General features: G+C 43.8%; 2 protein-coding genes across 3 annotated transcripts in view; both read right to left on the bottom strand.

The window, feature by feature from the left end:
• The window catches only part of DCX (doublecortin), a 98934-nt gene extending 95835 nt beyond the window's left edge, over nt 1–3099 (bottom strand). Inside the window, exon 1 of the mRNA XM_080554486.1 lies at nt 3011–3099. The gene's annotated coding sequence lies outside the window, so the exon portion shown is untranslated. The remainder of the gene's footprint in view (nt 1–3010) is intronic.
• Nucleotides 3100–7511: 4412 nt separating this feature from the next.
• The window catches only part of LOC308177358 (uncharacterized protein), a 32160-nt gene continuing 27071 nt past the window's right edge, over nt 7512–12600 (bottom strand). For both annotated transcript variants that reach the window (XM_080554500.1, XM_080554499.1), the window contains one exon: nt 7512–7784. In XM_080554500.1, the coding sequence (XP_080410626.1) occupies nt 7601–7784 (184 nt within the window). In that variant the 3' untranslated portion in view covers nt 7512–7600. The remainder of the gene's footprint in view (nt 7785–12600) is intronic.

Genomic DNA, 12600 nt, shown 5'->3' with positions numbered 1-12600 from the left:
TCCATGGCATGGCTGAGCACCAGGCACTGTTACAGTGGTTGAGGGTGGTTTGGAGCTACACTGCTTCCCCACCAGGCAATTCAAAGCCTGCTTCAGTCCAGGTACAGTCCTCTGGTAACACAGACCTGATACCCTGGATATGTGAAATTTATTTTCAGATAGATTGGTAGTTTATGAAAGCCAAAAAGAATGGTTAGATCCTCAAGTCCTTAGCTGGATCCTTAGTGTAACATTTCAATATGGATGTGGAGCTAATAGCCAGTGCACCACTATGATTTCTAATGGAAAAATATCCAAGCTTAATCTGAAGACATCAGCAATAGAAATCATCATGGCCATGGTTCATTTTTCAAGTGGCAACTTGCCTGCAGGTGCTGCATCACATTTGAGTAGTTGGACTATGCAGTGCAAAAAGTGTCTGCTGGCACTTACAGAGCAGCTCATTCAGCTACAGAGGAAAAAGGTTGTGCTTTCCAGACCAAGTCTTGCTGTTCTTCATGTCCAAGACAACACTTCTTAAAACTTTATCCAGTTCTTTCAAGCAAAACCTACTAAAGTAAAGAGAAACATAGCTGAATAATGGAAAAAAAAAAAAAGTAAGAAGCCAGAATAAGGGGTCCCCAGTGTGACAGCTGAACCCATCATCTCTCTCTGCTGCCTCAGAACAGGAGATGCTGCCTACAGTAAGTGACCAAGCAGCAATTGTATCTTTGTATCTTCTTCCAGAAATGAATATATCTCTCTTCTTTATGGCAGAGTCTCCAGGACCTCTTTAATGAAAAGCCTTTTTGTTTCCCTAAGGTCATCTGTGCTGGGAAGAAGGCCATGCTTTGCTAGTTTCAGCCATCTAATTAAGAAAGGGGTTGTGTGAGTAAGCAGGTAGCTTGGGAGTCAATCTTTTGTGAACAGAGCAAATTTCATTTGTGCAAAGAGAAACCTGGGGTTTAGGCTGAATTATCGAATGAATTATAACAACAGATCACTTGCCTTTGCAGTGATTTAATTATCAAAGATTTTCCAAATGAAGGGGAGGGGGGAACCAGAGGAGGGACAGAGCATTTCCTGAGGGAAATGTCAGTTTGGCAGTTACACCCCTTACCTGTGGATGTCTGGCCAAGATCATTAAGGGAAGGTGATGTGTTGCGATCATTTGTGTTGCCAAGCACCAGCTTTTCCTTAATGTGACATATCTATAGCCATGTAGAAATCAATGTGTAAATCAAAGAACTCAAGAGACAACAGAGCACGGAAGGCCATTTTTGTCACCAGAAGAGAGACAGTCAGCCACCATCATGTGTTTTAAAAGCACATCAGACAGAAAGATGGGAGAGCACAGAATTAAGCCAGTTTAAGTGGTGAACTGAGGCACAGAAAACTAAATCCTGGGATGGACCTAGAAGAGAAATCTAGGACAAAGCTCAGAGCTGTAACCAAAAACATGCCTGATCTTCAACATACCACCCGGTACGAATCATTTCTAGGAAAAAGTGTTATGCTATTAGTGGACATTTGTAGGATTACCTAGAAAGTGTCCAAACTTCCAGTTTAAAGCATCATGGGAAGATGAAGAGCACAGAAGACTACTGTAGACAAGCTGCTCTGCACCAGCCTAGTAGCAATACAGAATCCAAAAACAGTGGGATCAAAAAAATACATTCAAGCCTTTTAAGCGTAACTGCATGAAAATTGGCAGTATGGCATGGATTTCTGGGAAAAAAAAAAAAAAGAAAAAAAAAAGAAAAAAAGCAATGCTAAGTAGAAAAAAGATGGAAATAATGGGTAACCCAACATTATCTATTCTCTTAGGATATTACTTCCACATCCCAGCCTCCTTCCTGACGTTGAAGGCAAATGGATCATGAATCATCAGTCAGCCCTTTGATATGCACTGACCACATCTACAGTGCTTTTGGGGACAGTCACATTATTTCACCCATAACTAGAGCTTTTCAGCATTGTATTTGATATGCTGCATAGAAACCTAGTAAGACATGGTTACAGTTCCCACGCACCTTCAGTGCTTATTGTCTGAGTTCGTTACCATTGTTCTTACTTGCTCATGGCACTAGCTCCAGGCCTGGTATCCAAATCTTAATCAGGAACCCAGCTCAGTTCAGATTCACGTACCATTCAAACAAAGTAAACCACCTCTCCCATCATTAGCTTTAAGTTAGCAATAATTGGCATACTACTTAAATATAACCCCAGTTTACCCCATTTTACCCCAGTGAGTTGAAGACTGCAGCAGGAGGCAAAGAAGCTTCAACATGGGAAAATAAAAATGGTGCTCAAGTCATCAGGAATGTTGGGAGGTATTTCAGTGCATGGAGACCTGAGAAAGATCAGGCTGGGGTAAGTGAAATGCTGTTGTTGCTGCTTGAATGAATGGCACTGGAATTTTTCTGTTCATGTACACTCTCTTCAGTTGCTTCTCTGTAGTTCTTTCAGACAGGTTAGCATGTTTCCTGTGCAAGGAGCTCACTATCTTTCTCAGATGAATTATCCAAAGTACCTCAGACACTTCAACATTTCTTGTCAGACTCATAAAACAAGTCTTACCTCAGATGGCAGTGAATCCGATGTGCCCTGACAGTAACAAGCAGGGCAACAAAGAGAATCATTAAATGTCAGTAGAGTTGAGAAAGACCTGTGTCCCACTACCAGAAAAAATAGGATGCGTCTCCAGAAGTGGCAGTCCTGACTGCTGAATACTGGAATGTGTGAATGTAGAGCCAGATGTGCCAAGTTTTATTAACTCCTTTGACAGGAGTAATTCACTTGTGGACCTTACAATTAGGTCTGAGACCCTGCTTTTCTGTGACAAAGAGCAGTAAAGAAAGATGGGAATATGTTCACCCAACTCAGTGCTGGGTGGACACACAACCAGGTGCAGAGAGTAGGTGTAAATCTAATCTGGGGACTTGTAGGATTGCATCTGTCCCTTCTGGCATGTTTTTTCCACCTGCTTTTCCTTAATGACAGTTGAATGCTTGGAGTATCCACTGCTTACCTGAACATAGAGTGGGTGAGAAAGCTGGGTGTGAATTGACTGGTGCAAGGAAGCTTCAAGGAGCTGCAGCCCACCACCACAGATGGTGACTTTCCAGAATGTCCTTGGGGTTATACCTGGAACACAGATATGAATTCCTGGATGTCACTTGGGGCCAGCAAGAGTGAATCAGACAGTAATTTTCTGCACTGTCCCCAGTTAATTCTGTACTGTGATTTAAAACAGCTGAGGGGCAGGCTAAAGCTTCTTGTTTGGTTGGTTGGTTTGTTTTTTGACCAAGAAAAGGTACATTCATTTTGGTAAGAGTGGCCATCTCTTTTCAGTCTGGTATGGCCTGGAGCTTTCCTACAGTCCCTAGGAAACAGAGGAGAGCTCATGCTGGGCCTCGGTAAAAGAAGCCACAAGAATCAGATACTTGCAACCAACAATAATGTTTTGCAGAGGAGCTAAGGGTGGCTGAGGTTTTGCTGCGGCACTGAGTGATAAACATTTGCTAACCCTGCTAATGAGATATGCAGACACTTAGTCAATCTTGGAATTCAGGAGCAGTTGGCTGATACCCAACCAACCAAAAAAGCAGATGCTAAAACCTTGTTTAATATTCTGCTGACAGTGCTGTGAAGGTTACATGTGAATAAATGGAAAACAGCTGCCCACTGCTGCATTTCCACTGCAGCGCTGTCCAATATGACCCACTCGCTGAAATATGAATATTGCGGTGAATTGGCTCTGCTCCTGTGAACTTTGTGTGAGCCTGAGGTGGGCTGGGGGTGGGGAATGATGGTTTGGAAAGAAGAAGGATGGACAATGCACAGCTTTCTGTACAGTGATATAAGGAAAAAGAAAGAAATATAAGCGGGGCAGGAGTGGGGGCTGCGGATTGCAGACACAAATGGTGCTAAAGTAAGAAGGGGTAGTTCAGACTTGAGGAACTAACCAAACTGTAGACCAGCCCCCTTCCATCTTTGTAAAAGTGTTTATCTTGACTGCCAGCGGGTTTTGAACAAGGCTTCTCCAGTGTCACAAGCACGAGCTGCTATATTGTAAGCTACAAAGCCTGTGAGGCATGGCTAACAGGCCAAACTCTGCTCGGTGCTGAGTGACAAGAACTTGCCAGTGGGCTACAACAGCCCACACCTGGCTGCAGGCTCAGTGCTTTGGCAGTGCTAACATCCAACACTGATATGGTGAATTCCTGCAGGTCTGCCACCTAATGATGTTTGGCAGGCTAATGCAACCCCAAGGAAACGGCACCTTTAGGTGCTGCAAGCTGTCTGTTAGCGTCCAGAACTCTGCAACTCAGCTTTTGCAAACAGTCATGGAACCAGGAGTACATCAAGCATTGGTGGCTAGGCTAATGGTCAAAGAACCAGTCCTTATACTAACGTCAGCCTAGCTGTGCAGGGGATGCTGAAGAAGGGTAGCTACAGCCCCTGGTGGTGATGTTAAAGTGCAGCAAAGTTCCCTTTGGTACTCAGGACTGCACTCTCAGTGCGCAGGCCAGGTATGGAGCTAGCTGCAGTGTCAATGATGAAGTCAGCAGCATCACATTCACAAACAGCTCCTTCAAGAAGCCCAGTTCTGGGAGCCAAGCACAGAGATGGTGGAAAAGTGCCCAGCTGAGGAAACCGAGGCTCCACCAAGGAGTGACTGTGGTGCAGCCCAGCAAAGCATTGCTATCACAAGCTTTGGTCATCAATACAGAGGCTTTGAATCTGACCAATATGTGAATGACCTCTTCAGTTACCCAGCTGATTAACTCAGTCACTTGCCCTAGGCTAGGCAGAGCACTCACTGCAGTCTGGCGGGGTCCACATAAAGAGATGTCTACAGAGTGGCGTAAAAAAATCTTATAGCTGTTGATTTTGGGTCTGCTCCAAGATCATGGAAGTTGAGATTTCCTCATTTTAAAGCAGTGGGCCTCAGAGGTCTAATCTCTTACACTGTAATTTCATTTAAGTGCACACATTTATTCCCAGGATAATCTTTGCAGGACTGACCCCTGCTAGAGTCCCAGCACATCATACACACTGTACATGCTCCTGTTACAGCCTGAGACCAGCAGCTTGTTGAATTATTCCTACATTTACTCTTTTCCTTAATTGTTTTGAACTAGTCATTAGAAGAGTTGAAGCAGGAAGAAATATTAATAATAAATTGTATGGAGAAGCAGATACTGTGCCTTCTACCTATTGCACAAGCCTAAAATCCTAGGAAGTGGAAACAAGGATTCTGTTGGCATTAGTGGGTAAGGTAGCAAAAGGCTCTCTCTTCAAGAAGTAGAAATGAAGCATTGACACAACTTAGTATTTCCTACAGCTGTTGTCAGGGAAAGGGTTTAATGCCTTTGTGTCTCCAGTGGCAGTCACGCGGATGTATGGAGAATGGATGTATGAATTTTCAAGTCCTTTAAAGTAAATACATGGAATAGCTATTGAAATAATAAGAGGGACCCGCCAGAGAAAAGGCTAGTTTTCAGCAGTAACATGGCATCCATAAGGTCTCTCTTTTCAGCCTTCTCCCCTGTGCAATGCACATCTTCTTCGGCCACTGATGCCCAGCAAGGAGGCTTCCTACAGCTGCCCAGGACAAGATGCCTCTTCAAGAGCATCACCTGAGTGCAGTACAAGATCTGCAAATGTGTTTGGAATTGATGCCTGGGCACTAGAGAAGCCTGGGTTTTAAGAAGCTGGGAGAGGCTGGGAATGTGGATTTGGGGCATGGATAAAACCTCCTGCTTTCAGCAGGAACTAAGAGGTTGTGTGGAGTGGTGGGCATTTGAGGCCTGAGAGGAGAAGAACCAGACAACCAAGCAGTGCACTTCATGTGTGCCATGCGGGAGAACAATGTGGTGAATTTTTCTGGGTAGAGCTGTTTGTCTGTATCAAAACTATGTCCTCATCTATGAACAGTGAAGCAATAAAGCAACTTTTGTTGATAACATGCTAAAAATAAAGAGGGAGATCAGTCTTCTGTTCAAATGGAAGGGAAGTTCAATAAGGTCTTTGTCCAGTCTCCTCAAGGAACAGTGACTTCCCAGACAGCTTGATCCTGGAGACAGAAGGGAAATGTATTTTGTGGCACACAGGCTGGGAGGGGAACCAAAACTGGCTATTAATAATCAGGCACATTAGTTAAGCACACAGTCACACAGCAACATTTATTCTTTGTTTCACCAAAAACGAACAGTAATTAAGTGGAACTGGCCGGTGAGCTTGTTCTGTTACTGACCCAGAGGCTGGGGAAGAGGGAACTTGTGACTGCTATCAGACAGGCATTAAATGGAAACACCCCTGGCTGTACCATAAATATATAGCAACAGCCGTCACAGCTCAGACTGAGAGTCTGTCTCGGCTGACATCCTGTCTCCAGTGTTGTTGGAAAGTAGTACATGCTAAGAGCTGTCGTATGAAGAGGCCTCCAGTGAAACAGTGGGAACATACACAGTCACACTGTGCAGTTGTTCTTTGTTTGTCTTTATGCTGCCTTCTCTGCTCCTCTTCAGTACTCTAAGAGTTTTAACTTTGGAACTAGGGCTCGAGATCCATCTCTAAGCTGAATTCACTGGTAATGTTAGGTTCCTACTGTTGTACCTAAGCTGACAAAAAATAGTGTATTGTCTTTTCATCCAATGAATCACAGATTTCAAAATTGTTTGTGACATAACTCTTTTCCTGCTCCATCAGTGTAGTAGCATAAATTGGGATATGGTTGCACAGGGGCAGAGCAATGCATGGGGACTATGCCACAGCACAAGAGCTCTGAGGCTCTTTGGCCATAAACAGCAGATGTTAGGGTACAGGTGCTTTGAGGCAGAGGCAGGAGCACAACTTAGAGACTTGAGGCAAGAGAAGGGATTCTGCTATTGGGAAGGGTCACTCCTGGGAAGTGGATTAAAAAGAAATACCTGAATGGCTGTTTTATGAAACAAAGGAGTAAAATACAGTAAAGGAGTAAAGTTCCCACTCTGATGACCTTGACTGTTTTCCATGATAAGCACCAAGGGGACTCCCATGCCCACCTGCAGGTTAAATCTGCATGTAATTGAGGCCTTATTCCCAGACAGATCTGCGATGTTGAAATTTGTCCCAGGATACACATCATATCCCTCTGCAGCAGAATCCTCAGGCAGACAGAGGCCATCAGGAACATCTTAGTTGTAAGGTGAACTTTCCTGTGTTGTACGGGTAGCCACAGGCAGGCACGCAGAGACAATGTGGAGGAGCAGCACAGATACCACACACTTTTTCAGACCCATGGTACAGTTCATCAAGTACCGTGCTTGAGCAAGGCCAGATTGAGTGTCTCCAGATAAAGGTGTCAGAAGCTCTGAAGCAGATGTATGTGAGATAATCTGAACTCTTGGAAGTTTTAATCCAATGCCTTTTAATCCAACGCCAAGCAGCAAGGACTTTTCTATCATTTGAAGAATTTTTTTAGCTTGATAACTCTGCTAACTCTTGGCAGTGGGTGAGGATTTCTGTGCTGTGCTTTCCTGTATAGAACAGATTATTTGAACAGTTTATTCAAAACTGCAGTGAAAAATGGTGGCAGAGCAGAGATGGCAGTGTTTGCATCTACTACTGCTTTTCACTCTCTTGCTGCAAAGATTTCAACTATGTTTCCTCCAGATGGGTTTAGAAAGAGTTCATCCAGCCCTGGATGGAAATACTGATATCTGAAATGTTGAAGCGTGTGGGTGGGCAAAGTCCTCTTAGTTGCATATTTTGCAAATGAGAACTGAGAAAAGGGATTTTCTTCTTTAAGACTGGAACTAAAACAAACAAACGAAAGAAATAAAAAATGATGTAATGGGGTCATCACAAAATTGTTTTCCTTTCAGTATAAACTGTCATAATTATTATTTAATGATTGCAATTGAAGAATGGTCCCCCTGAATATAGGCAAAAGCCCATCTGTTAACTGTGAATCATGCAAATAATGTGACATCCAAGACTTCAGAGAAGGGTTTAACTGTTTTGCAGCTAGCACTCCCAATACTCTACCCACTGTACATTCAGCTTTATGGTCTGCCTGGGAGGACTTGGTTAGAATTCAGGTAGTATCTGTTCATGCTTTAAAGATTATGAAAGTAATGCCTCATGGGTCCCTGCCAAGAGTGAGTTAGTGAATACCTGAGTGTTAGCTCTGGGCCCAGACCAAAATACCACCCTGCATAACAACGACCTCCAGCTTTAGAAAAGTTCTGCTCAGGATGAGCCCTGAAGAAAAAGCTTTTTACTGATCAGCTTTGTAATCACGGTGCTGCCTGGCAAGTTCAGGTGGTACCTTAAGCTGTAAAAGGAGGAAAGGCACACGTTTTAACATGTGTGACTGTGTCTAAGACTCTCCTCAGCATCATCTGTGCTGTGAAGCGTCTTTCAGGGAATCCCATCTAAGCCTCAATGCTGCAAGCTATTCCTGCAGGCAGAAATCTTTGTGAAGCCCACAGGAGTCAAAGGGTTCTCTGCACAGAGAGGGCCAGCTCTGTGTGGGCTGAGATGGGCTTTGTGGCGACAGCATGTCCAGTATCTTGTGTGACTCACCCACTTGCCCGTAGACCCTTGTTAAGTGGCACTGAAGGCAATGCTAAGTTGTCCACAGCCAGAGCATGGAGCCAGACTGTGGAGAAACGTGGGAATAAAAAATGAACAAGTAGATTTTCAGGCTCCATCAAGAATATCCCGAGTTTCAGGAGAACCAGACAGAGCACCAAAGTACAAAACATGCACATTTCATGCGTGCACACAGTTCAGGTGTTGGTTTTGATACTGAGGTCCATGCTGAGTGTCCCCTGAGGAAACAGCCCTGCTATGCAGGAAAGAACAAAATTCTGTTCTCAGCAAAAGCTGATCTGTCCACATGGGTTATTTGTCCATCATGCAGAGAAACAACCTAGTCTCCTTGTTATCTTGTTGATAAAATAAGGCCCAGTTATTAGCAATTACTATGCATTGTCATCAGTCATGCTAAGATCATCCGGTAAGCAGTGCAGATGGGCTGTAAGACAAGTTTGATTCTTAGTGCTAAAACAAGTGTCTGCTTTAAGTGACTAAAACGGAGTGGCTCACCACCATGTGAGCACCTCCCAGGTTGTCTCTTAGCAACTGGCCAGCCAAAAACAGATGATCAGCACATCTGAAAGCTTCTCCAGACTTACCTGAAGCTTCTGGGTCTTGGAATTGTGCTGAACTCCCTAAAAATAGGCATTGCTGCAAGAGCTGTTCTACTTATGAGGAAATAATCATAATATCTAGACCATGGGCTGGAGAGCAGGCTCTCTTTTAAGTTCTATCCCTAACTCATTTCTCAGCTGATTTTTGTCAAGGTCCACAAGGATGTGTGTGGGACCTTGGTGGAGGGTGGCTGCCTTGTACTTTAAGCCTGAATCCAGGTGGAACCTGCTTTTTAGATAAACCTCCCTGCTAGGGGTCTCTATATGACCCCGCACTCTGCCATCTGGCCCTACCTGAGCTGGATCTCAGCAACTTAACTAGAGCACTGCAAGTCTCTTCTGTGAGTGGTGTTTAACCATTTGGGGGATCTGCAACGACCTTCTTCACAAGCTCACTCATGAAAATAAAGTTTAGGACTGCTTCAGACAGAATTCTCTGCAGGACAATACAGCTGTTCACTGACAACAGTAAGACAAATCAGAAATGTTCCTAAAAATTAGCAGTAACATCAGACTAGGCTGAATTTCTTCAGTTGTCTGTGGGAGAATGAGTTTTTCTAAATAAACGAAAGCATTGCAGAATTTTTGAAGAAGGAAGTTCAAAACAAAGCCAAATTGTCAAAATAGCCCAAAGCCTTTCAAAACAACACAACTCTTTCAGTCCAAACACAGGAGCATTTTGAGGCACGCTGTACTGGACAAAACAATATTGCGTGGGAATGCAGAGGGGGAAAGGCAGCCAGCCCTGCTGAAGCAGTGGGCTCGTGACCGCGTGCATTTGCGTAGCACTTTGTATTGACAGATTGTTTGTGGGGGAGTGGTAGTAACGATTTTTCCCTTTCCCTGAAATAGAAATGATGCAGACACAAGTCAGTATATTTGCTTGGGACCCTTAGTGGCCTAAGCAAGAAACAAGCTCCGGGAAACTTCCTTTGCTTTTAAGGTTGCCATCCAATGGACTATAGGTTTTCTCCTTTAAAGCTGATGGCAGCTAGACCTATTTCATGCAAATCTGAATGAGCAATAAATATCTAAAAGTCCAAACATCCACTAGACTGAAGTTCCAAAACCTACTGAAACATGATTTTATTTTTTTTTTATGTTTTCCACATGCCTGTTTGTGGTATAGATCGTCTGCTGTGGCTATAAAAACAAAACACATTCAAACAAAAACAGCAGATTCCACTCTGCCAAGACAAACAGCACCAAGTGCTGTCTCTTGTTTCAGTATCTCCTCCAAGAGGGTAAGTATCTCTTACCCTCTTGTTCCTAGCATTTGTACGGTTCTAGCTGGAAACCAGGAACCATCCCAGTCTTTGGAGGAACAACTCCCTGAGCAACCACCACAGGCAGTTCCAGTTACCTAGCTCTCCTCATGGCAGCAAGGGGCCTCCTCCTAGCACCTCTAGATGGCTGGGGCAGGGGATGAGGAAGGCAGGAAGGGTAAAGAACAGGTCTTTTTCCATGTGGAAGGTCTAATACCAGCTGGGCACCTGGGGAATTGGACTTTGTGGCTTCTGAGGTTGGAGAGGGCCTGGGCACCTGTTCGAGGAGGTATCCTGTGAGTAGCTGCACTGCAGAAAAAGTTACTAGAAAATGGGATGTTTGGCAGTCCTCTTCAATGCCGTCTGACTGCACCTCACCGAGGGACTGACTAAGTGGGAAGTGTCTTGAAAATACAGAAGTGCTAAGTATGATTATTACTGCCAAATGTATTGAATGCTACTAGAAGCTGACGGTGCTGAGTTGATTTCTAAGCCACCTGGTACAGATTTCTAGCAGTCCTCCACAGGGCGAAGTGGGTGAACTTCCCCAAACCCCTCTGAAGGCTAAAGAAACTCACAACAAGCCAAGCTGCCTCGGGCCAGCACAACAGCTCTGTCAGCCAAACTCGCATCCAGGCAGGGATTAATCATGTAGGCAGAGGAGAGAAGTTGTTTTAACAGGAGAAAAGGTAAGGATGGTAATAAATAGATAACTGGTGAGCTGGTATTAACTGTGACCTCTAAACAAGAGGTGGAAAGCATGTCCAATCACACAATGCATTTCGGACTCAGCTCTGAGTTCAGTCTGCTCTAATTTAACACACTTTCTGCCCTTAATACTACAAACTCAGACCACAGTTTCTGTTTTCTCTGTCATCTTTGACATGTGCACAGGCACCTACCAAATCATGGCTCTTTCCAGGGTTCAATAAACATCATTTTCATCAGCAAAAGAGCCCTGTGCTTGGCCGTGGCCCTCCCCCACACAGACACGAATGATGGAAGATCTTTGCAGCTGAGGACATGAATAAACCACTCTGGGATGTGTCTGCTGCAAAAGCAATGTGGGGGAGAGGAGAGTCCAGCTCTCCCCATTCACTGCAGCTGCACTGAAATACATGTTTAAAGACCCAAAGTATACTTTAGTTTGTTCACAGGATTCATGAATTTGGATAACAGAAGAATCCCTAAAGAAACATACAGATTATAGCCACTAACAATCATTCAGATATCTTACTTGTTCCTTGTTAAAACCAAATTTCACTCGAAGATTGCTGTGGGACTATTACGAGAAAGATGTGTAAAATGAGCAGATGCAAAGCTTGGTGCACAGGTCAAATAATTCAAAGGAAGGAGCCTAATGAGCTCGCTACTCTTCACCCCTGAATTCTTAATGGCTTCTTGAAAAATTATGTTCACTGGGTTCATATCTCTGGGTATTTCCAAGGCAATTTGTACACCTTCATTTATGTCACACAAATTTGTCATTGACTGGCCCAGAAATTTACATGGGAGAAAGCCTTACACGCTTCTCAACAATTCAGGAATTCAGCAATCAGTCAGTCAAGCATTCATCAGCTTCAGCTGGTATAAATTGTGGCATTATCTAAAATTCATCTGTCTTTATTATACCCTGCTACAAAGGAAACAAGAAATCTAAGTGTGCCCATCCAGCAAACAGCAGCTTGGTCCCACAAAAGAGAGAGATAATTTACTGCAAAATCAACAAAGGGAAAAAGAGCTGAGCAGAGAAGCTGTGTTGCATGGACAGGGAGGGAGAGGCTTTCATTTCAGGACTGCTCATTAGCATTGTATAGAAAGCTGGGTTGCAGGATTTCAACACATGCCTGCCTCTTCTGGGTCTCATAAATCATCCAGCAACATAATTCCTGGTTAAATAGAGCTCTCACTTATTTCTTCTTAAATAAAAGGACCCGTGTCCAGGGTTTGGAGGTGCTGTCAGGTAGGTTGTTTGTAAAGGAGTAATTGCACAGATTCCAGTGAAAAATACACACAGTATTCCTTCTGATTTATCATTGTATTTTCATTCCTATGTACCTAGCAGGGAATCATGACACAGGCTGCAAGATAGGGCAATGCACATGATATTACAACAAAGGAATTGTGAAATAAATCAGCAATCAAAGCTG

This window comes from Anser brachyrhynchus (genome assembly GCF_964034855.1).
Source record: "Anser brachyrhynchus genome assembly, chromosome: 13".
Lineage (NCBI taxonomy): Eukaryota > Metazoa > Chordata > Aves > Anseriformes > Anatidae > Anser > Anser brachyrhynchus.
Note: the sequence above shows the minus strand (reverse complement) of the source record. Positions and strands in the feature narration are given on the sequence as shown.